This window comes from Cervus elaphus, chromosome 17 (assembly GCF_910594005.1).
Source record: "Cervus elaphus chromosome 17, mCerEla1.1, whole genome shotgun sequence".
In the NCBI taxonomy this organism is placed as follows: Eukaryota; Metazoa; Chordata; class Mammalia; order Artiodactyla; family Cervidae; genus Cervus; species Cervus elaphus.
This window is the reverse complement of record NC_057831.1, coordinates 58757675-58783373: the sequence shown is the minus strand read 5'-3', so window position 1 is coordinate 58783373 and position 25699 is coordinate 58757675. Positions and strand designations below refer to the sequence as shown.

The 25699-nt window shown below is 42.6% G+C and overlaps 1 protein-coding gene across 15 annotated transcripts in view; it reads left to right on the top strand.

Moving 5' to 3' along the window:
- The window catches only part of APBB2 (amyloid beta precursor protein binding family B member 2), a 362842-nt gene that overhangs the window by 166271 nt on the left and 170872 nt on the right, over window positions 1-25699 (top strand). For all 15 annotated transcript variants that reach the window (XM_043871222.1, XM_043871214.1, XM_043871219.1 and 12 more), the window contains one exon: window positions 7040-7849. In XM_043871222.1, the coding sequence (XP_043727157.1) occupies window positions 7040-7849 (810 nt within the window). The remainder of the gene's footprint in view (window positions 1-7039; window positions 7850-25699) is intronic.

The following is a 25699-nucleotide window of genomic DNA, read 5'->3' as shown; positions in this document are numbered from 1 at the left end:
GTCTCTCTTGACTTTCCTCAGATTCACTTGCGCTGTTGAACGGAGTGAGCCCTCAGGCAGTTTAGCTGAACAGGGCATGGGAAACCCTTAGGTGGGTCAGAGCTGCAGGTTGAAATCACCCCTTCATGTCAGTGCCTGGGGAAGGTGCCCCGTGAACCAGCTGTGTGGGGTTGTCCTCCCAGTTTGCAAACGTCCAAGCTTCTAATCCTGTGACCTCTCTGACCCAGGAACCCTGGCTGCTTCCCAGTAACCTTTTGCCTTCTTTGTTCATAGAGAACTTCTTATCATTTTTGCCACATTGAGAGTTTACTTTCATGAGTAATTTCAGGAACCAGCTTTATTTTGCCTCTCCTTCCTAAAAGAAAAAAAAAAATCTGAGTTTACTTCATTTCCTTAATACTTTGAGGTCTAGTTCAAAAGGCAGCATTCCTCAGGGTAGAAGTTTTACTGTTAACCCCTCAGTGGAAATGAAATTGTATAGCAGAAAACAAAAATGAAGAAGACGCGAAATCCCATTTAGAAATTAGGCAGACATCGGGCTTCCCTGGGCCCATTTGCCAATTTCCAATTTTGTAAGCATGTGACAGGAGCAGGGGAAGAGCAGTAGGTTATTGAAGAGACGTGTTTCCTGCCATTACTGACAAGTTTTCTTCGACAGGAGGCTAGAGGTCTCAGCAAAGAGAAGCGGGGAGGATGGGTTTGTATTAGGATGTCATCTGAGTTACAGGGGTTGCATCTCAGTGCTGGGACCTTTGTGACTCAGGGTTTGAGGAAAGCTGTGTTAGCCATGAAATTAAAGTGACCCTGGCTTACCTAATTTTGGTCAGGCTTCATAAAAAATACTTTGTGCATTATATTAACTTAAGCTGAAAACCTATTTCTCTAAAAGAGAAAAGAGCACACTTCTCTTCTGATTATTCCAGAAAAAGTCTTAGGATTGTTGTTCAGTTGCTCAGTCATGTCCAACTCTTTGTAGCTCCATGGACTGCAGCACGCCAGGCTTCTCTGTCCTTCACTACCTTCCAGACTTGGCTCAGATTTATGTCCAATGAGCCAATGATGCCATCCAGCCATCTCATCCTCTGTCGCCCCCTTCTCCTCTTGCCTTTTCCTAGCATCCGGGTCTTTTCTAGTGAATAGGCTCTTCGCATCAGGTGGCCAAAGTATTGGAGCTTCAACTACAGCTTCAGTTCTTAGTGAATATTCAGCGTTGATTTCCTTTAGGATTGACTGGTTTGACCTTCTTGCCGCGCAAGGGACTCTCAAGAGTCTTCTCCAGCACTCCAGTTCAAAGGCATGCTTTTCCTTGAATCAGTCACCATAGCCATGGGGATTTGCTACTCTGATTGGCTGGGCTTGGGCCAGAGACCTCATGAATCAAGGGTAGGGTCATCTCTGCCTGAACACGGGGGCTGGATCTCTAGAATGTAAGCTCCATGAGAGCAGATATTTTTGTCAGTTTTGTTCACTGCTGTCTCTTCAACAGTTAGAATGGTGTCTGTGACTAGTGCATGAAAAAATACCTGTCAAATGAATGAGTGAGCATGGAGGACAGCTGATTCTTGAGAAAGACTGTGAAACTTTTATTAGATAAGAGGGAAGTACTTGCCAGGCCGTCGTAGATGTTTGTCCATCGTGCATGCAGGAGGGGGACAGCGGTGGTAATAGCCCTTTGCACGCTCTTAGTTCTGAACGTATACTTGGCTCTGCTGTAGGAATCCATCCTCTTGAATTGATGTTGAATCTTTGTGAGTTACGCTCAAAACAGCATGATGAATGGATGTGGAGGTGATGGCACTATCCTGGGTCCCATCCGCCCTCCAGACTAATTGAATCAGATTGCTGGAGTGTCTTTGGGGGTGGGAGCTAGGCTTCTGTGCTTTTTAAAAGCTCCCCAAAGTGTGCATGCAGCTAGGATTGGAGCGGTTCCTTGTTCCTGTCACGCCTACTTCTTATCTGTCAGTGACCTCTGACCCCTCAGCCTCTTCCCGCAGCTCTTCACCCTCCTCCTGGCCCCATCTCCTGTCCCCCACCCCAGACGAGATCCTGGAGTGCATTCCTCACTGTTCACATCTGACCCCTTAATCATGTCCATTTCTGTGCCTATTTCTTCCCTATTTAAAAATCCCATTCCATAGGTTGCCTTTTCATTTGCTTGATAAGTTTTTGTTTTTCTGAGCAAAAGCTTTTTTGATGTAGTCCCACTTGTTCATTTTTGCTTTTGGTGTCAAATGCAAAATACCATTGCCAGGATCTGTGTCAAGGGGCTCACCCTGCTATATTTTCTTGGATGACTTTTATGATTCCGGGCCTTAATTTCAAACCTTTAGTCCATTTTGAGTTCGTTTTTGTGTATCATATAAGATAGTGTTCTAGTTTCGTTCTTTCACATGTAGCGGTCCAGTTCTCCCCAACACCTTTATTGAAGGGCCTGTCCTTTCCCCACTGTATATTCTTGGTCCCTTTGTCATAGACTAGTTGACCGTATATGTGTGGGCTTGTTTCTAGGCTCTCTATTCTGTTCCATTGAGCTATGTGTCTGCTTTTGTGCCACCAGCCTTCTTTTATATGTTTCTCTATTTTGAAATTGCTTATTCTGTTTTTCTCTGTTGTGACTGTTGCGAAACTTTGTCCCTCTCCTCATGTTCCCCCTAGACTGCTTCCCTCAGGGAAAGACTTTATCTTTACGGAGAAACTGAGGTTCTCAGGTTTGCTTCTCCTTGGATTTGTGTCTCCACAGTGACGTATGTGCCACCCTATCCTGACTCCTGCTCCCCACCCACCCCACCCCCCCACATCCTGGACAGGGCTGACGTTTCCACATCTGTTCTGCGGGGTCCCCCCAGTGGTCCCTCTCTCTGTTGTGTTTCTACTCTTCCTCTCTGTGCCGGCTTCAGCTTTCCCAGCCTGTAAAAAAATGAAACGTGGCTTGGACTCTCCCTTTAAAACACAAAAGTTCCTTCCCATATCCCCAGATCATCCTCCAGCCGTTCTTCTTTCTCCTTCTGCTCATTTTCTAGTGAAGCTCCTTAAAGGTCACTGCCTGCCCAACTCTGCCATCCCCCTGAAGCTGATCTGACAGGAGACACCGCAGTCCTTGTAGTGACTCACCGCACCTGGCTCTTTTCCGGCCTTATCTCTGAATCCAGGTGGCTCATGGAGCCCTCACTGTGCAGCCTGGTCAGGAGCTGAGCGACCAGAGCCGGCACTGTGCCGCTGGGAGTGCCTCCCCATACCCGGGTCTCTCGGGCCCCCCTCGTCCCCTCCCTGTCTTTTTCTCACATGGGAACAGAGTTGTTTGTAACGTCGTGTTACTTTCCGCTGCACGGCGCAGTGCCTCAGTCATTCACACATCCGCTCTTGCTTAGCTTTCCTTCCCACTTCAGTCACCACACATCGGAGTAGTGTCCCCTGGGCTGCTCAGGCTGACAGGCGTCCTCCCTGCCCCCTGCCTGGACTGTCCAGCGGCCTTCCAGCGAGTCTGCACGCCAGGGCGCTGTGCCCCCCAGGTCAGTCTCTAACGCCAGATGGAAGAACATGAAGATGGAGTCAGCCTCGCTCTCTAGCTAGGGAGACACCCTCTGTCTACCTTACTGTGCTCTTTGCCTGACAACCACTGATGTTTTAATGCCAGATTTTCATTGCTTCTGTATTGCCTTTTATCAGTCATCTCCGTCTTGCAGAATATGTTGGAGGAAAGCAAAGAATACCAGCCTCACACACACACACATGTGAGCCTCATTCATTCCTCTTGCAGCTGTTGAAGTGCTTGATAATCTTCTCTGCTTCAGGGTCCAGTCCATCTCTTGGAGCAGGTCTTACAGGACTCTCTGCCTGATCCCTCCCCCTCTCTCTTTACCACCTCTCCTCTCACATCTTGATTTGCTCAGATTCCCCCGATGGTATCAGATCCTCTGCAGTGTGAAGTGGGAGGATCACTTACCCCTTTGGACCCTGACTGCTTTCTGTCACCCTGTCTGTGTGTCTGAGACTGAAGGCACTTAGCAGGCGGGACCTTTTGTGTCTTGGTTTCCGAATTCCCAGCCACAGCACCAGGCGGGAACGTCCTCAGTATGTGATGGCTGGAGGTGTGGTGGTCAGAGGCCGAGAGTGTGGTCCAGGACGGAGCTGGGAGGTGATGGTCCTCCCTAATGGGTGTTGGCCTCTTACAGGCATTAGGTTCAGTGCTTGACGGCTGGCTCTCAGTCCTCAGCAAAGCTCAGGGATGTATAGATACTATTAAGTATTATCCTGGTAAGAAATGAAGAGTTTAAGCACCTTTTTTGTTATGTCAAGGAGATTGGACTTAACCCGTAGGCTCTTTTGACTGTAAAGAAAATAACTAAATTTTGGAAGATTTAAAAAGACGTTATAAGATTTTCTTTCCTTTAAAAAAAGAATCACATACCTCCTTTCTCTTACATCTGAGGGTTTTCTTCTGTGATTAAACTTCTCTGGACTCGGCTTCTCTACCCCTTCTTATTAGTCTGTGTGCCCGCTGTGTCTCTGCAGCAAGACCATTTTTACAACTCAGATCAAATGCCTGATTAATCTAGGGGCCCTACAGCAGACAACTTTATGCTGAACTCATATTTATTGTTTATGCCCTCTGCTAACCTCCTAGCACCATTTCACGTTTTAATCCTTACAACAGCCAAGTACTATTATCGTGCCCATTTTTCCGACCAGGAGACTGAGAGTTTGATGTCCTGGATCACTTAACTAGGAATTAGCATGGACCAGGCTTGTACCTCGTGTCTTTGACCTGAGTTCTGTTCAGTCATCCTCATGGGCTGCCTCCTCACTTCTGGGAGCCTCCTTTCTGCTGCCTTGGCCTTTCTAGGAAGCTGCTAATCTCTACCTGCTTCAGGACCCTGTGAGCACAAAGGACTTGCTGGCTGAGGTATTAACATCTAGGGACAACTGTGTACTTCGTAGGGTTAACTGACTGTCTTAGTTCTAGATCTGAACCTTTTATTTTGCTTCCAGATGATACTATCATTTAATATTTAAAACACACTCAAATTGTGTTCAGGCTTTGATCTGTAAAAACAGCATCTACAGAGCTATTTTTGGTCCTGTTTTTCTAACTTAACCCTCCTAAATTTTGCATTTGTGATTTCTAGCAAGCAGGAGAGTTACAGTGGGCATAGAAGGGGTGGTAGGATCCAAAAGGCTGGTGAAAACATGGCTCAAAGGTTTTGTCTGTCACATCTAAGATATAAAAGCTACTTAAGTATTAAATCACCCAAAAATTTTGATGGTATTCTTTGTGAAAGTGTTTATGGTTATAAACAAAGTAAATAAAAATTTCTCCCTAATAACATTGCTAGAATATAGTATCTAACATCATAAAACAAGCTCATAGAAATTTTTTTTGTCACACCTTTTTAAAAGCCAGCAGATCGCCAGCTTTCTCATAATAGTGTCACTCCAAATACCCGAATCTAAATATAATTTTCTCTCCTGTCCTATGTTATGGGTATTATGTCTCAGGGAAAACTTTATGTGGGTTCAAGGTGGACGCTTTTCACACCAAATACTGCTCTGGAGTGAGGTTAAATTATATATTAAAACATGTTTTCTGTAAAATGGCAGTACTAGCCAAAGCAGCATAAAGAATTTTTTAAAATGTAGTTGTCAGCATTGTTTAAAAGATCCTAGACCCTAGAGCCTCAGTGAAGCGCCAGTGCTGGGGTAGGTGTGGGTAAGCAGGGATCCTTTGGGCTGCAGCCTTAGCTATCCCTGTGGGCCACGTGGTCATTCATTGTAAATATGGACAAGGTTTGGAGGGTACAGATATTGCCTAGCTTCAGAGAAGCACCCAAGGCTCTAGTGGGGACTCTTTCCTAAAATATCCCATCCTGAGTGTTGGACCGTGGAAAGGGATATTGCTAAGCTCCCAAACTGGAGAACATTCTTACCTTCCTCCCCTGCAGAGGCCTCTGTTTTGCTCGATGGAGAAGGAGGGGGTTGTCACAGTGCAATTTCAGGAATGTTAGGAGCTGTGCTGTGGTTCATCTACTGCCAATATAGAGCCCTTGGAGGTCTCTGGAGGGCAAGGGATCAGATAAGGAAGAAGTCATTCCTCATAGGCTGAGAAATCTGAAACTTCAGGAATTCCCCCTGATGAAGTTTGTTCCTCTCTTGTTTGAGGAATCTTTCTGTCTTCCTAGCAAGAGACACATGGAACAAATCACTGATGGTGTGAACAATATTTGAGATAAATGCAACTGCTAGACAGTTTCCCAGCAGTTCTGCAAGGGCACGTGGTGCCTGCAAACTGCTGAGTCTGTGTTTTAATTCAGTGGAATATATTCAGACTCCTTTGGGGGCTCTAACACGTCTGTAGCCTCGGGCTCAACGCTGCATTATTATAAATTGTTTTATCTGTATGTTCTTGAGTAATTAAGCCATTTCTCCAAAATTCACGGTTAGTGCATACAGTAAGCCCAGGTGAGAAATGTTCACAAGACATTATCAAACTCTAATGCAGGTTTGGTTTTTCCTGGCATTCAGAACATGATTCTGAATATGGTGGAGAAAAATTACCTTGGATGCGTGGTGCCTTACTGAACAGTGACCTTTCAGGTTAATTAAGAATGCTGGAGCCCTAGAGGCTTTCTGAGCAACCTTTTTGTTGCCTGAGGTAACGACAAAATAGAAATGTGGTGTAAATGTTTAGAAAGCAGATGATTTTCGAGGTTGTGAAAAAAATGAAGACCAGCTGTGGGAAGAAAATGCTTTTATATGAATTCAAAAGAGAGATGCATTTTAATTCTAAGTAAAATTTGAAACCTCAGACCACCACGCTTTTCTATAAATTGGCTTTTGTGTAGCCACGTTAAGCCTTTTATTTGCTCCTGGTTAATGTATGAGCACATGGTGAAGAGAGAGAGGAAGATGGGTCAGTTCTAGAAAACTGCAGTGGAAGCATTGATTCTTTCAATTTTCTGTATAGAAATGTTTGCTCAGTCTGTACGCTAAGTCATTTGATCATGCCAGGCATCTAATGACCAGCTTTCTTCTTTTTTCCCAGCTGACTCAGGTGTAGACACTTTGGCAGTGTTTATGGCCAGCAGCGGAACCACAGACGTCACAAATCGGAACAGCCCAGTCACACCGCCAAACACCCTCAATCTCCGGTCTTCCCACAATGAACTATTGAACGCCGAAATAAAACACTCAGAAACCAAGAATAGCACACCCCCCAAATGCAGGAAAAAATATGCACTAACTAATATCCAGGCGGCCATGGGCCTCTCGGATCCAGCCGCACAGCCCCTGCTGGGAAATGGCTCTGCCAACATCAAGCTGGTGAAAAATGGGGAGAACCAGCTCCGGAAGGCCGCAGAACAAGGGCAACAGGACCCTAACAGGAACATGAGCCCCACCGCGGTCATCAATATCACTTCTGAGAAGTTAGAGGGTAAAGAGCCCCACCCTCGGGATTCCCCGGACTGTGAGATTTTACCCTCCCAGCCCCGGAGAACCAAGAGCTTCCTGAACTACTATGCAGACCTGGAGACCTCCACCAGGGAATTGGAGCAGAACGTGGGCAACCAGCCTGGGGCTGTGGGAGAGAAGGCCCAGCCCGGCCAGGCCTCCCCCACTGTAGGAAACGGCGGCGTGCTGCTGCAGAAACCAAACAAGCCCCAGCCTAGCCCCGAGGAGGGCCACACAGCCACAGTATCATCCAGCCCAGAGACCAAGAAGGATCATCCTAAAACGGGGGCCAAAACCGACTGCGCACTCCACCGGATCCAGAACCTGGCGCCAAGCGATGAGGAGTCCAGCTGGACCACTCTGTCCCAAGACAGCGCCTCCCCCAGCTCCCCGGACGAGACAGGTACCCGGGAGAGGTGTGGCCTGCGGTGGCACTTTCCCTTCTTGATGGAATTAATCTCTGCAGTGACCCCCCTCCCCCAAAATTTTCATTTGCAGGTGGAGAAGAACTTGAGCCTCTTAGGGAAAAATTGGGCTATTTATGTGAAAAGTACCCAGCCTTTTCATTTTGATTCATACATAAGTTGTTTGTCCTGGGAAGCATTTTTATAAAAGAAATAAGTCCCTGGTGTTAAATACAGTAAAACATCACTTATTCGGAAATTATACTGCCAGTGGTTAGGTGAACCGTTTCTACATACTATCTCGAAACAATGGGTTTTGTAAGGAAAATAATAAGCCAGTTGCCAGGGGTGGATGCAACCTGAGAAAGAGAACAACTATTTTTAAAATTCTCAGGAAAACGTGTTTATGCTCAAGCTAATGAAAAGTTTAAAGTTTAAGAAGTTGAAAGTCTATTCATTAAAGACATTTCCTTTTTGACCTTTACTGGGAAATATGTTATTAACCTTGTGCAAGTGATATTTGAAAGTGAGAAAGTGGTGTTTCTTTTAATATATTTTCAGAAGTTTTGGATTTTAACTAGTCTAGTTGAAACCAGTCTTTCTTGACTTTTGTCTATATTTGTAACATCTTTGGATCTTTCACAGAACTGAAAATTGTCACAGAAATGAGCAGGGTCCTAAAACTGAGCCACTTTTTGTCTTATCTTCTCCTAGTCCCCTTTTACTGATCATAAGGTTAAAAGATTGGAGAACTGAATTGTATCTGAGTTCACTGTAAACAAGCACACACAAAGGCTTCTTTCTTTCCCCTAACCCTGCATCTCATGGTTCCCAGGGCTGTGTTAATGTGATACAGATGCTACAGATAGAACCACCAGGGAAGGAAATGACATTTTCCCAACCTATAAGGCAGAGAAATTACACGGACTACAGATAGGAAAAGAGAAGGAGAAAATAAGACATTACCTTGTTTAAAAAAAGAAAAAAAAAAAGTTTTTTTCCAGTGCCCTTTATTTTTATTTTTTTTATTTATTTTTTATTTATTTTTTTTATTATTATTATTATTTTTTTTCCAGTGGGTTTGTTATACATTGATATGAATCAGCCATGGATTTACATGTATTCCCAATCCCAATCCCCCCTCCCACCTCCCTCTCCACCCGATTCCTCTGGGTCTTCCCAGTGCCCTTTAAAATCACAGTGCTTTACATGATAGATTTCATCAGCTTGCTGTTGCTGGGTATATGGCAGTAGGGAGGTTGAGATGAGCCCATTTCATCTCATAAATGTCTGGGCTTGCACATTATTGGAATTATAATTATGTTTAGTAATGTCACTGAGTTCACAACTCTCTATTACTTTTTACATTTAGAGAATTCATATCCTGTAGCCGATGGAAACTGTCGCCTGCTAGCCTCTGAATCTGTATAAACGACTCCTTGAGTATCTCGGTTCAGACTTGACCTCGTGTGTCCAGCGTCCTCCGCTGAGGCCACACTGCCTTCCTCAGGTCACGGCAGCCTTTCTGGGTCTCTTCTGAGCACAGCGCTCCCTGTTGTAGTTACACTTCAAATCTTACTGAAATGTTTTAGGTAAAGTCTCCCCTGTTCCTCACTCTGTTGGCCTTTTTTCCAATGAAAACCACTACTTTTTTTTTTTTAAAGCATTTTTTTTTTCAGGAGCCATTTTAGGCATATACCCACATTTATAATAAACTTTAAAATTTCCCCCCTATTTCATAATATTTTTAAAGAGTCTTTACCTTGTCGAGATACATACTAGAATATCGTAGAATAATATATAGTGTAATACATTCTTATTGAAATAATACGTGTATGACATTTTGTCCATAAGCTAATCCTTGCTAAAGGTGGGTACATAAGGCTTTATTATTACGTTCTCTCCACTTTTGTGTGCCTAAAATTTTCCATGGTAAAAAGTTTAAAACATGACTGACATGATTTTATGAATGTTTCGCTTTTTCTGCCGAAGTATGTATTTTGCAGATCAGTCCATATCAGGGCATAGCAGTGTTCTACCTCAGGCTGAGTTTAAGCACTAAGCATGCTGTTCCACCCTCTTAAAGCTCCGTGGTTTAACAGTTCCCCTGATGCTGAATGTTTAGGGTAGTTCTGTCCCAACCCCTTCGCTTGTTGAGTGCCGGTGTCAGTCAGGGCCGGCGGAGAGCAGGGAGTTTAAACTGACCGCGTGCGCTGGCCCGGCTCCCTGCTCTTCTCTCCAGGGATCCTTGCCAGGTCTCCTCGGCTCGCTGCTCATTTGCTCAGTGTCTGGTGTTACTTGCTGAGTGTCTCTACAGAACCCATTAGAGTGCTTGGCGTGTGATGTGTACTGGGTTAGAGTTTTCTGATTTGTTGAGGGGTTAGGTTCATTTTTCATTCTTCAAGTCACTTTTGACGACCTTGAGTTTTAGAGTTAAGGATGACGGTATGGTGATGGTCCATGATGGGTTGCTAAGGATAGACGTTTTGATTTAGATGTGCTTGGAAAAATGTGTTAGCTGTGACTCGACTCTAAAGCTGTGAGATTGAGGGGTTTTTTAAAACAAATATTAGAAGCCATCCCTTCAGAATGAATATTTGGGAATTCTTTTGGAATTTCTTCAGAGCCCCTTGTGAACTCCCATTGAGAAAATACCTCTTGGGACTTCCCAGGTGGCCCAGTGATTGGGACTCCACACTCTCACTGCTGTGGGCCTGGGTTCAACCCCTGGTCTGGGAACTAAGAGCCCACAGACCATGCAGTGTGGCCATAAAAAAAAAAGAAGAAACTTGATGACATTTCATAGGGGCTTAATAGAGTATGAACTTACTGGGTCCTATGGAATGGCCATTTTCAAAGTTTGGTTCATTCCTAATGTGTACAAAGGCAGGATGTACACAGAGAAAACCAAATCAGATGGTGTGATAGCCTGATGCTTCACTAACTTAGCATTAAGGGGACGGGCTCTTGAGTCAACTGCCTGAGTTCAGATCTCCGCTGGGTTCCACATAGGCAGTTTGTGTAGCCTCTCAACTGTAAAGTGGGGGTGCTCGTAATGTTTTAGCATAGATCTGCTGTGAAGATTAAATGAAGACATCTTTGAAGCGCCCTTAGAACAGTGTCTGGCATATACTAAGAACTTAATAAATATTAGTGCTTGTTTTTATTGACGATAATCATTATCAGTGCAGCAGTGGGACATAAAAGTTTACTTGTGTCTTAATTGTGAATTACTTATATTTTGGTCTCTGATTTTAGTTAGGACTTTCTGTACCCTAAGAGAAAGGATTGGTGATTTGTCTTCATCTTTGTACTGTCATGATGTGCCTGAAATATAGCAGGTGAACTTAGTAAGTAAATACTGATTAATTGAATGAAAATGGAGGTCATCTACATATCCCCAAATGGCCCTGATGTAGTGAGTAAATCATTTGATGTTATATTTTAATCAATGTCTGATTTTGATATCAGGTACTTATTTTATTTGATATTGATATATTACTGATCATGGCCCCACCCATCAGAACAAGACCCAGTTTCCCCCTCAGTCAGTCTCTCCCATCAGGAAGCTTCCATAGCCTCTTATCCTTCTCCATCAGAGGGCAGACAGACTGAAAACCACAGTCACAGAAAACTATCCAATCTGATCACATGGACCACAGCCTTATCTAACTCAATGAAACTATAAGCCATTCCATATAGGGCCACCCAAGACATATGGGTCATGGTGGAGAGTTCTGAAAAAAACTGGAGAAGGGAATGGCAAACCACTTCAGTATTCTTGCCTTGAGAACCCCATGAACAGTATGAAAAGGCAAAAAGATAGGACACTGAGAGATGAACTCCCCAGGTCAGTAGGTGCCCTTTATGCTACTGGAGATCAGTGGAGAAATAACTCCAGAAAGAATGAAGAGATGGAGCCAAAGCAAAAACAATACCCAGTTGTTGATGTGACTGGTGATGGAAGTAAAATCCAATGCTATAAAGAGCAATATTGCATAGGAACCTGGAATGTTAGGTCCATGAATCAAGGCAAATTGGAAGTGGTCAAACAGGAAACGGCAAGAGTGAACATCAACATTTTAGGAATCAGTGAACTAAAATAGACTGGAATGGGTGAATTTAACTCAGATGACCATTATATCTACTACTGTGGGCAAGAATCCTTTAGAAGAAATGGAGTAGCCTTCATAGTCAACGAAAGAGTCTGAAATGCAGTAGTACTTGGATGCAGTCTCAAAAATGACAGAATGATCTATCTCTGTTTGTTTCCAATCAAACTATTCAATATCACAGTAATTCAAGTCTGCCTCGGCCAATAATGCCGAAGAAGCTGAAGTTGAACAGTTCTATGAAGACCTACAAGAAAAAAAAAAAAGCAAGAGAGTTCCAGAAAAACATCTACTTCTGCTTTACTGACTATGCCAAAGCCTTTGACTGTGTGGATCATAGCAAACTGTGGAAAATTCTTCAAGAGATGGACATACCAGACCACCTGACCTGCCTCCTCAGAAATCTATATGCAGGTCAAGATGCAACAGTTAGAACCAGACATGGAACAACAGACTGGTTCCAAATCGGGAAAGGAGTATGTCAATGCTGTATATTGTTACCCTGCATATTTAACTTATATGCAGAGTACATCATGAGAAATGCTGGGCTGGATGAAGCACAAGCTACAATCAAGATTGCCGGGAGAAATATCAGTAACCTCAGATATGCAGGTGACACCATCCTTACGGCAGAAAGTGAAGAAAAACTAAAGAGACTTTTGGTGAAAGTGAAAGAGGAGAGTGAAGAGTTGGCTTAAAACTCAACATTCAGAAAACTAAGATCATGGCATCTGGTCCCATCACTTCATGGCAAATAGATGGGGAAACAATAGAAACAGTGACAGACTTTATTTTGTGGGGGGGGCTCCAAAGTCCCTGCAGATGGTGACTGCAGCAATAAAATTAAAAGACGCTTGTTCCTTGGAAGAAAAGTTATGACCAACCTAGACAGCATATTAAAAAGCAGAGACATTGCTTTACCAACAAAGGTCCATCTAATCAAGGCTATGGTTTTTCCAGTAGTTGTGTATGGATGTGAGAGTTGGACTATAAAGAAAGCTGAGTGCCAAAGAATTGATGCTTTTGAACTGTGGTGTTGGAGAAGACTCTTGAGAGTCCCTTGGAAAGCAAGGAGATCCAACCAGTCCATCCTAAAGGAAATCAGTCCTGGGTGTTCATTGGAAGGACTGATGCTGAAGTTGAAATGCTAATATTTTGACCATCTGATGCGAAGAACTGACTCACTGGAAAAGACCCTGATGCTGGGAAAGATTGAAGGTGGGAGAAGGGGACGAGAGAGGATTAGGTGGTTGGACGGCATCACCGACTCAATGGACGTGAGTCTGAGTAAACTCCGGGAGTTGGTGATGGACAGGGAGGCCTGGCGTGCTGCAGTCCATGGGGTCGGAAAGAGTCGGACATGACCGAGCGACTGAACTGAACTGAGCTTATTTTATAACTTAACTGAACATGTTGCTTCATGATGGGGAAATACTGATGAGTCAGTCATTGTGGAGGGCACAGTGAAATTCTGGGTTCCAGATCTTGTTTGGGGACTTCCTCACACTCGGCGACCATGCTGGGGTGTGAACCAAGGTCTCTAGACCCAGCATCCAACATTTTCCCACTGGATCATGGTTTTGAGACCTTGGCTTGTGGCACCAGTGGCTGAATACATCAGACTTTATACACTTCAACCAGAGTATCTTTATAATCTAGAAGATGGAAAATTATATTTTAGAGGATCTTTTCATTCTTATAAGCAGTTTCAGCTTATAAGAAGTTTCAGCTAAGAGTTTCAGCTCAACTCTTAGCTCCTCTGTGAAATCTTTCCAAGCCCTCTGAGCTGTTGAAAGTCCTTTTTCTGTACCTCAAGGCAATGTTTCCAAGTCTCGGATTATCACATTCCTCTCAGCAGTTTGTAACCTTACTGAAAGGTTTTTGTTTGGACTTGGAGCTCTGTGAAAGCAGGGGCCAAGTCTTTATCATGTGTGGATACGAATCTTTTCTCACAGTAGGTAACACATAGTGACAAGCTCCGTCAACGTTATCTGTTTGCTGGTTGGGTAGATGGAGCTGGACCACAAACATGCATACTCTCTGCGGTTTGCTACATCAGTCTAACTATAAAAACAGAAGAAGGAAGGGGCTTTCCTGGTGGTCCAGCAGTGAAGACTCTATACTTCCTCTGGAATAGGAAATGGAAACCCATTCCAGTATTCTTGCCTGGGAAATCCCATGGACAGATGAGCCTTGCAGGCTATATATAGCCCATGGGGTTGCAAAGTCGGACGTGACTGAGCATGCGTACACTTGAGCGCCACAGACACACACGCGCTTCCTTCCACTCCAGAAGGCATGGGTTTAATCTCTGGTCGTGCTGCATGGTGAAGCCAAAACGAAAGAAAAAGTAAGCACAACTTATATAAAATAGTTGTTCAGAACACCTGGATAGGGTGACTCTTACAGGGTGATTCTTATTTTATTCTAGGCTCCAGGGAGAGATGAAGAGTTGGGACCAGCATTTCAGTCCATCACAAACATTCTTTGTATTAGACGTCTCTGTGCTGCGCTCACTCAGTCATGTCCAGCTCTTTGCGACGCCATGAACTGTAGCTCGTCAGGCTCCCAGTTTTCCAGGCAAGAATACTGGAGTGGGTTGCTGTGCCCTTCTCCGGGAATCTTCCCAATCCAGGGATCGAAGCCAGGTCTCCCGCATTGTGGGCAGATTTTTTTTACTGTCTGAGCCACCAGGAAAGCCCATGAATACTGGAGTGGCTAGCCTATCCCATCTCCAGGGGATCTTCCCCAGCCAGGAGTTGAACAGGGATCTCCTTCATTGCAGGCAAGTTCTTTACACAGCTGAGCTACAATTCAGAGCAACCAGAGAAAAGAACCATTTTGTTTTCACTTGCCTGCATACTTTGTGAGTTGATTTCATTGTGAGTCGATGTGTATTGCTTAAGAGTTTAAACCCTTTGATGTCTTAAATTGATTGGGTTCCAGTCTTAAGGCAAGCAAAGTGGAACTCTTGAAAGTTGCATAGCTGCTGAGGGCAAAAGCCAAGGCACGAACCTAATTATGTCAACACAGTTGGCTGCACTAATTATTTCTGGCCTTTGCTAGCTTAAGAGTGTTAGAGCTTCGGACGAGTTGATATTATTAACACTTTTTAGAAATTTTTAAATTTTCTGTCAATAGTTTTTGGCAATTTCAAACATAAAGTATTTTTAAATTGCTTTTTGAAAGCTCTCATCCCTTAAAGGAAAAAAAACAAAAAACCAAACATCCAGAATATAGAAAAGGCCCAGTGTTCAGTTGGTTTGTCCTGCTGCATTCATTTTAATCTTTTAAACACCCTGTAGTGATTCACCCGCCTTTCTTTCTTGTCATCTCAATTGAGAGTTCCCAGATGTGACAGGAGGAATTGAAGAAGACACATGTGAAATGTTTCCAAAATAACTCTGACGGATTGTGTTCTGGGTGGATGGTGTGATTTCCAAATTAGATTTTAGTACCTCGGGCCTCAGATGGATAAAAAGACTTTTTTATCTGACCCCATGAACTTAAGAAAATTATTTTGCTCAATTAATTATTTTTGGAAAGTTCCAGAAAAAATATATATATTCAATTGAATGACAAGATAGATTTTGGTTGCTTTCCATTATGAAGTATTATTCGAGGTACTTCAGGGCACATGCTAAAAATAGATACAATGAAGTGAGTGGCCACAAAAGTTGTAACAGTCTAGTCATGAACACAAGACTGTTGGTATATTCAAGATGGAACCAGGAAGGAGCTATGAAATGCTGGCATGCTATGGGATAGAGGGAGCTTAGAGGAGAAAGAAACTTTAATTGTTTGGGATATGGAAGTTCGGGCATTAAGTTGTCTGTGCTGAAGACTGAATAGATTTTTGACAGATGAAGACCTGCAGGAGACCATTGCTCTTCAGAGCTGATAGAACATAAGGAATCCTTTTCTTTTCTTTTTTTAGATTAATCACCATGTGTGTGTGCTTACTCGATCAGTCATGTCCAACTTTTGTGACCCCCATGGACTAAATAGCCCACCAGATTCCTCTGTCCATGGGTCTCTCCAGGCAAAAATACTAGGGTGAGTTGCTCTTTCCTCCTCCGGGGGATCTTCCTGACCCAGGGATCAAATCTGCATCTCCTGCATTGGCAGGCAGATTCTTAACCTCTGAGCAACCTGGGAAGCCCATTGAAGAAGTGTAATTCATGATTTTTTCCCCCTCTCTCAGTCTGCTTTAATGGCATGTTGAAAATAAAAATTTTAGAACCCAGTTTCGCAAGTTGCTTAGTATCTGGGGAGAGGATGTGGGCAGAGACAGAGAGTGGCTGCTTAGGAAACGACTGGATGGAGTCCTCTAGTAGTCCTGTGTGAGGAGCTCCCAGAAGTGCCAGGTGATGCCTCCTTGGAGAAGGACACGTAGCCTCTAAGATTGTGATTTAATGGATTATAGAGACAACAATACTACTGTAGGCCACTTTCAGAAGCTTTCTGGTCAAATTTCATCATGAACATTCTCTCCTAACCTATTGTTCTCACAAAAGAACCTAAAGTTAATAAACTCAGACTTATGGTGAGTTTGTTCACCATTGCTTTGTTTTAATTCATTCATTCATTTTTTTCATTAATCCATATATACAAACACAGAACAGTTATTTTTTAAAAGTTTATCTGTGGACTGTGCTAGGTCCCCTAGATATAGAATTAAATTAGAACCAGCCTGTAACCTCAGATAGCTCACACACAGCTTCTTGTCTCCCTGGAGGAAGCACCCGCTTCTCACACACACACACATACATGTAGTTGCCTTCTGGGATGTGTCCCTGGGTTCTTTGTCACATTTTACATGTCAGGCCTCAGAAAATATGGAAAGATAAAGCCCATTCTTAGATCCTGGGCAATGTAAGTTTTCAAGCAAAGAAGGGGAGAAGTTTAGGTGTTTTATCAGTTTCTCAGGGCTCCTGCAACAAATTGCCTTACACGTGATTGCTTAAACAAAGATATTTATTCTCTCACAGTTCTGGATGCTGAAAGTTTGAAATCAAAGTACCCGTCGAGTCGTGCTCCTCTGAAGGCTCTTGCTGGCCCTTCCAGGCTTCCGGTGGGTCCTGGCAGTGCTTGGCGCATCTTGACTTGTTGCATCACTGCAGTGTCTGCCTGTGTCTTCCCACAGCCTTCTTACAAGGACAGCAGTCATTGGATTTAGGGCCTGTGCTAGTCCAACATGGACTCACACTTTTAACTGATTATATCTGCAAAGACTGTATTTCCAAATAAGATCACATCCTGAGAGTCTGAGTGGATATGAATTTTAGGGGAATTCTGTTCAATCCAGTACAGATGCTTTTGTAGGTGATTTCTTAACCTCTGAGACCCAGAGGAGCCGTGAAGGGATGTTTGCAGGAATTACTGTATTCAAGTTTTTCGGGAAGGAAAATTAGTACTTGCAGATCTTGTCAGAATGGATAAGTGAGTGGAGTATGCTGCAAAGGACTTCAAGATAATTTGGGATAGCTTTCGTCCAAATTCTCCCATGAAGTAACTTAAGTGTGGACCTGATACTGGTGAATCTGAAACCACAAACCCAGCCAAGATTGGTGGGTGACTGTGGAAAGGGCAGGAAAAAACCGATGACAACATAGTAAAGCTCTACATTCAGCAGTGTTGCTTGGTTCTGAACAGGATAGTTCAGGGAATGTGGCGATATGGAGATGGTGTTATTCCTTTGGGTCCAAACTTAAAATCAGAGACACAGGGATGTCAGTAACAACTATGCTTTTCTTCCTTTTTTTTAAATTGGGGTACAGTTGTAGCCATGCTTTTCTTACCTCTGTTTAAGAGACACTGCTTACCAAACATACAGTATGCTTTTAGGAGCTGGGCAGAGTATAAAAGAAAACCTGTGATCCTAACTTTGAGACAATGCAAAGGCAATATGATGCCATGAAAGTTCCAGAAGTCACAGATGGGTCGTGCTAAGGAGCACACAGGAAACCCATAGACAGGTTTTGTCTACCAGACGGTGTTTTGAGTTAGATGCCAGTGCTTAGAAATTAGTAGCTTTTACATAGAGATAGGAGTTTCCCATTTCTTAATCCAGATGTCTCACAATGCTGGACTCAAATGCCTTGGAGTCCCAGTCAGCGGCAGCCTTCAGATGGGTCCTGTCTTCTGGGGCTGAAGACGTTAGGCCTGTGGACCCCTGCTCTGAGTGTTGGTGGACTCAGCCACAAACATTCACGTGAAACTGTTATCGTAGAAAGAACTTAGCTGCAGTCGGTCTTGCCTGTTGCAGCTGCATGCATCTGATGTGGTAGTAGCAGCATGCCTGCACCCACAGACTGCTTTTAACCATAGTCGTCCTAAGCACGGTCCATGCCTTCTGGTGGATTTATAAAGTGTGACGTGAACTGTTAAGCAAAACATGCTTAAAATTTCCAAAGACATCTTCAGATGACTCTCAGAGCTCTCCATCTGTTAATCTGGTTAGAGGAGGGGAGACATTAGCTTTTCAAGAGCTAGGATGTGGGTGGTTCATAAATTTTTTGTGCTTCAAGTCTGGCTCAGTTAAACACCCAGTTTGCTTTCATAAATGTGAGTGTAGTTACCAGCTACTCTTAATTTTTTTTTTTTTATTAGTTGGAGGCTAATTACTTCACAACATTTCAGTGGGTTTTGTCATACATTGATATGAATCAGCCATAGATTTACACGTATTCCCCATCCCGATCCCCCCTCCCACCTCCCTCTCCACCCGATTCCTCTTTGTCTTCCCAGTGCACCAGGCCCAAGCACTTGTCTCGTGCATCCCACCTGTGCTGGTGATCTGTTTCACCATAGATAGTATACATGCTGTTCTTTTGAAATATCCCACCCTCACCTTCTCCCACAGAGTTCAAAATCTGTTCTGTATTTCTGTGTCTCTTTTTCTATTTTGCATATAGGGTTATCGTTACCATCTTTCTAAATTCCATATATATGTGTTAGTATGCTGTAATGTTCTTTATCTTTCTGACTTACTTCACTCTGTATAAGGGGCTCCAGTTTCATCCATCTCATTAGGACTGATTCAAATGAATTCTTTTTAACGGCTGAGTAATATTCCATGGTGTATATGTACCACAGCTTCCTTATCCATTCGTCTGCTGATGGGCATCTAGGTTGCTTCCATGTCCTGGCTATTATAAACAGAGCTGCGATGAACATTGGGGTGCACGTGTCTCTTTCAGATCTGGTTTCCTCAGTGTGTATGCCCAGGAGTGGTATTGCTGGGTCATATGGCAGTTCTATTTCCAGTTTTTTAAGAAATCTCCACACTGTTCTCCATAGCGGCTGTACTAGTTTGCATTCCCACCAACAGTGTAAGAGGGTTCCCTTTTCTCCACACCCTCTCCAGCATTTATTGCTTGTAGACTTTTGGATAGCAGCCATCCTGACTGGCGTGTAATGGTACCTCATTGTGGTTTTGATTTGCATTTCTCTAATAATGAGTGATGTTGAGCATCTTTTCATGTGTTTGTTAGCCATCTGTATGTCTTCTTTGGAGAAATGTCTATTTAGTTCTTTGGCCCATTTTTTGATTGGGTCATTTATTTTTCTGGAATTGAGCTGCAGGAGTTGCTTGTATATTTTTGAGATTAATCCTTTGTCTGTTTCTTCATTTGCTATTATTTTCTCCCAATCTGAGGGCTGTCTTTTCACCTTACTTATAGTTTCCTTTGTAGTGCAAAAGCTTTTAAATTTCATTAGGTCCCATTTGTTTAGTTTTGCTTTCATTTCCAATATTCTGGGAGGTGGGTCATAGAGGATCTTGCTGTGATTTATGTCGGAGAGTGTTTTGCCTATGTTCTCCTCTAGGAGTTTTATAGTTTCTGGTCTTACATTTAGATCTTTAATCCATTTTGAGTTTATTTTTGTGTATGGTGTTAGAAAGTGTTCTAGTTTCATTCTTTTACAAGTGGTTGACCAGTTATCCCAGCACCACTTGTTAAAGAGGTTGTCTCTTTTCCATTGTATATCCTTGCCTCCTTTGTCAAAGATAAGGTGTCCATAGGTTCGTGGATTTATCTCTGGGCTTTCTATTCTGTTCCATTGATCTATATTTCTGTCTTTGTGCCAGTACCATACTGTCTTGATGACTGTGGCTTTGTAGTAGAGTCTGAAGTCAGGCAGGTTGATTCCTCCAGTTCCATTCTTCTTTCTCAAGATTACTTTGGCTATTCGAGGTTTGTTGTATTTCCATACAAATTGTGAAATTCTTTGGTCTAGTTCTGTGAAAAATACCGTTGGTAGCTTGATAGGGATTGCATTGAATCTATAGATTGCTTTGGGTAGAATAGCCATTTTGACAATATTGATTCTTCCAATCCATGAACACGGTATGTTTCTCCATCTGCTTGTGTCCTCTTTGATTTCTTTCATCAGTGTTTTATAGTTTTCTATGTATAGGTCTTTTGTTTCTTTAGGTAGATATACTCCTAAGTATTTTATTCTTTTTGTTGCAATGGTGAATGGCATTGTTTCCTTAATTTCTCTTTCTGTTTTTTCATTGTTAGTATATAGGAATGCAAGGGATTTCTGTCTGTTAATTTTATATCCTGCAACTTTACTATATTCATTGATTAGCTCTAGTAATTTTCTGGTAGAGTCTTTAGAGTTTTCTATGTAGAGGATCATGTCATCTGCAAACAGCGAGAGTTTCACTTCTTCTTTTCCTATCTGGATTCCTTTTACTTCTTTTTCTGCTCTGATTGCTGTGGCCAAAACTTCCAACACTATGTTGAATAGTAGTGGTGAGAGTGGGCACCCTTGTCTTGTTCCTGATTTCAGGGGAAATGCTTTCAATTTTTCACCATTGAGGGTGATGCTTGCTGTGGGTTTGTCATATATAGCTTTTATTATGTTGAGGTATGTTCCTTCTATTCCTGCTTTTTGGAGAGTTTTAATCATAAATGAGTGTTGAATTTTGTCAAAGGCTTTCTCTGCATCTATTGAGATAATCATATGGTTTTTATCTTTCAATTTGTTAATGTGGTGTATTACATTGATTGATTTGTGGATATTAAAGAATCCTTGCATTCCTGGGATAAAGCCCACTTGGTCATGGTGTATGATTTTTTTAATATGTTGTTGGATTCTGTTTGCTAGAATTTTGTTAAGGATTTTTGCATCTATGTTCATCAGTGATATTGGCCTGTAGTTTTCTTTTTTTGTGGCATCTTTGTCTGGTTTTGGAATTAGGGTGATGGTGGCCTCATAGAATGAGTTTGGAAGCTTACCTTCATCTGCAATTTTCTGGAAGAGTTTGAGTAAGATAGGTGTTAGCTCTTCTCTAAATTTTTGGTAGAATTCAGCTGTGAAGCCATCTGGTCCTGGGCTTTTGTTTGCTGGAAGGTTTTTGATTACAGTTTCGATTTCCTTGCTTGTGATGGGTCTGTTAAGATATTCTATTTCTTCCTGGTTCAGTTTTGGAAAGTTATACTTTTCTAAGAATTTGTCCATTTCATCCAAGTTGTCCATTTTATTGGCATAGAGCTGCTGGTAGTGGTCTCTTATGATCCTTTGTATTTCAGTGTTGTCTGTTGTGATCTCTCCATTTTCATTTCTAATTTTGTTAATTTGGTTCTTCTCTCTTTGTTTCTTAATGAGTCTTGCTAATGGTTTGTCAATTTTGTTTATTTTTTCAAAAAACCAGCTTTTAGCTTTATTGATTTTTGCTATGGTCTCTTTAGTTTCTTTTGCATTTATTTCTGCCCTGATTTTTAAGATTTCTTTCCTTCTGCTAACCCTGGGGTTCTTCATTTCTTCCTTCTCTAATTGCTTTAGGTGTAGAGTTAGGTTATTTATTTGGCTTTTTTCTTGTTTCTTGATGTAAGCCTGTAATGCTATGAACCTTCCCCTTAGCACTGCTTTTACAGTGTCCCATAGGTTTTGGGTTGTTGTGTTTTCATTTTCATTCATTTCTATACATATTTTGATTTCTTTTTTGATTTCTTCTATGATTTGTTGGTTATTCAGAAGCGTGTTATTTAGCCTCCATATGTTTGAATTTTTAACAATTTTTTTCCTGTAATTGAGATCTAATCTTACTGCACTGTGATCAGAAAAGATGACTGGAATGATTTCAATTTTTTTGAATTTTCCAAGACCAGATTTATGGCCCAGGATGTGATCTATTCTGGAGAAGGTTCCGTGTGCACTTGAGAAAAAGGTGAAGTTGATTGTTTTGGGGTGAAATGTCCTATAGATATCAATTAGGTCTAGCTGGTCCATTGTGTCATTTAAGGTTTGTGTTTCCTTGTTAATTTTCTGTTTAGTTGATCTATCCATAGTTGTGAGTGGGGTATTAAAGTCTCCCACTATTATTGTGTTACTATTAATTTCCTCTTTCATACTCATTAGTGTTTGCCGTACATATTGCGGTGCTCCTATGTTGGGTGCATATATATTTACAATTGTTATATCTTCTTCTTGGATTGATCCTTTGATCATTATGTAGTGTCCTTCTTTGTCTCTTTTCACATCCTTTGTTTGAAAGTCTATTTTATCTGATATGAGTATTGCGACTCCTGCTTTCTTTTGGTCTCCGTTTGCATGACATATTTTTTTCCAGCCCTTCACTTTTAGTCTGTATGTGTGTCTTGTTTTGAGGTGGGTCTCTTGTAGACAGCATATATAGGGGTCTTGTTTTTGTATCCATTCAGCCAATCTTTGTCTTTTGGTTGGGTCATTCAACCCATTTACATTTAGGGTAATTATTGATAGGTGTGGTCCCGTTGCCATTTACTTTGTTGTTTTGGGTTCACGTTTATAAAACCTTTCTGCATTTCCTGTCTAGAGAAGATCCTTTAGCATTTGTTGAAGAGCTGGTTTGGTTGTGCTGAATTCTCTCAGCTTTTGCTTATCTGTAAAGCTTTTGAATTCTCCTTCATATCTGAATGAGATCCTTGCTGGATACAGTAATCTAGGTTGTAGGTTATTCTCTTTCATTACTTTCAGGACGTCCTGCCATTCCCTTCTGGCCTGGAGGGTTTCTATTGATAGATCAGCTGTTATCCTTATGGGGATCCCTTTGTGTGTTATTTGTTGTTTCTCCCTTGTTGCTTTTAATATTTGTTCTTTGTGTTTGATCTTTGTTAATTTGATTAATATGTGTCTTGGGGTGTTTTGCCTTGGGTTTATCCTGTTTGGGACTCTCTGGGCTTCTTGGACTTGGGTGGCTATTTCCTTCCCCATTTTAGGGAAGTTTTCAGCTATTACCTCCTCAAGTATTTTCTCATGGCCTTTCTTTTTGTCTTCTTGTTCTGGAACTCCTATGATTCGAATGTTGGGGCATTTCACATTGTCCCAGAGGTCCCTGAGGTTGTCCTCATTTCTTTTGATCCTTTTTTCTTTTTTCCTCTCTGCTTCATTTATTTCCACCATTTTATCTTCTACCTCACTTATCCTATCTTCGGCCTCCGTTATTCTACTCTTGGTTCCCTCCAAAGTGTTTTTGATCTCATTCATTGCATTATTCATTTTTAATTGACTCTTTTTTATTTCTTCTAGGTCTTTATTAAACATTTCTTGTATCTTTTCAATCTTTGTTTCCAGGCTATTTATCTGTAACTCCATTTTGTTTTCAAGATTTTGGATCATTTTTATTATCATTATTCTAAATTCTTTTTCAGGTAGATTCCCTATCTCCTCCTCTTTTGTTTGATTTGGTGGGCATTTTTCATGTTCCTTTACCTGTTGGGTATTTATTTGCCTTTTCATCTTGTTTAGATTGCTGTGTCTGGAGTGGGCTTTCTGTATTCTGGAGGTCTGTGGTTCCTGTTTATTGTGGAGGATTTACCCAGTGGGTGGGGTTAGACGATTGGCTTGTCAAGGTTTCCTGGTTAGGGAAGCTTGCGTCAGTGTTCTGTTGCATGGAACTTGATTTCTTCTCTTTGGAGAGCAGTGGAGTGCCCAGTAATGAGTTTTGAGATGGGTCTATGTGTTAGGTGTGACCTTGGGCAGCCTGTATGTTGACGTTCAGGGCTATGTTCCTGCGTTGCTGGAGAATTTGTGTGGTATGTCTTGCTCTAAAACTTATTGGCTCTTGGGTGGTGGTTGGTTTCAGTGTAGGTATGGAGGCTTTTGGACGGTCTCTTATTACTTAAAGTTTCATGTAGTCAGGAGTTTTCTGGTGTTCTCAGGTTTTGGGCTTAAGTCTCCTGCCTCTGGATTTCAGTTTTATTCTTCCAGTAGTCTCAAGACTTCTCCAACTATACAGCACTGATAATAAAACTTCTAGGTTAATGGCGAAAAGATTCTCCCCCGTTAGGGACACCCAGAGAGGTTCACAGAGTTACATGAGGAAGAGGAGAGGGAGGAGGGAGATAGAGATGAGCAGGAGGAGAAAAAGGGGGACTCGAGGAGAGAGACAGATCTACGCAGTTGTCTGTTCCCAGAGTGTTCTCCATAGCCCAGACATCTACAAAGATTCACAGAATTGGATTGGGAAGAGAAGGGGAAAGGAGGAAATAGAGGTGTTCTGAGGTAGAAAACAGAGTCAAGATTGGGAGAGGATAATCTTCGGTTTAAAAATAGGGCTTCTCTTCTTTTTTTTTTTTTTGTAAGGTTATAGTGTATTGAAAATGAAAATTAAGGAGCAGTAGAGGAGTACTAGAGGACTTTAAAAGAAATAAGAGAAAAAGAAAAATAGAAAATAGAGGAGAAAAAGGAAAGAAGAAAAAAAAGAAGAAAAAAGAAAAAAAAAGGAAAAAAAAGAAAAAAGAGAAAAAAAAATTTTTTCCCTAATTAAAAAAATTGTAAAAATCTATGAAAATGAAAGTTAAGGAGTAATGGGGGAGTAATAGGAAATTTTAAAGGAAAATAAAAGAGAAAAAAAATAAAAAAGAAAAAATTAAAAAATAAAAAAAAAAAAGAAAGTAAAAATATATCTAGGAGTTTCTCTGGAGCTGTTGCGGTCAGTGTGGGTTCGGCTCAGTTTCAGATAGCTCCTCGTTCCAGCTTACACTTCTCCATATCTACAGGCCCCTTCCGGTGTAGTCGGTGTTTTCTAGAGGGATTTTAATCTGTTGCACCAGTCCCTTCTGAAGCGGTTCCCTTTGTTTATTTGGCTTCTGTTTGCCGTTCTCTTCAGAGCCTCATTTCCGCCCTGACACAGGCGGGCGGAGGTGGACTCTTATTCAGGTAGCTAGTTCCGTCGCTCTGCGGGGCAGGGAGGGGCTGGCGCTGCTTTCTCCGTCTGCGCTGCTCAGGCTCCCGGCTGTTCTGTATGGAGCGCGCCCCGCGCTGCGCGAGGTTCCAGCCCTCGGGTGTTCCACAAAAGCGCGGAGCGAAAAGCTGCGCCCGCTCTCTGTGCCTTCCCCGTCAGAGCGGTCCAGGCAGCGAGGGGCTTGGTGGGCGCACTCTCCCCAGGTGCGGCGCGCCCACTCCCTTCCGCGGACCCAGTCTCAGTTTCCGCTGGCGCCAGTCGGGTGCGCGCGCCTTCCGCCCTCCGCGTCCCCAGCCCCTGCCACGCCGGTCGGGTGCCTGCGCCCTGTGTCTCGCCGCTACCGTCCCCTCCCCCCTGCCTCCTGCCTCCGGAGGGGCTGGGCCGGTCCGCAGCCTGCGAGCTCTTCTCTGGATTTTCTCGGTCTCTTTGTTCTGCGAACGACCGGCAGTGTGTTCGGGCCGGTTAATTTACTCTCTCTCCTTTGGTCTCCCACAGTTCAAATTGGCAACTCACAGAAGCTCCCTCCGATTGTCCTCAGGGCACTCAGGCCCGGACCC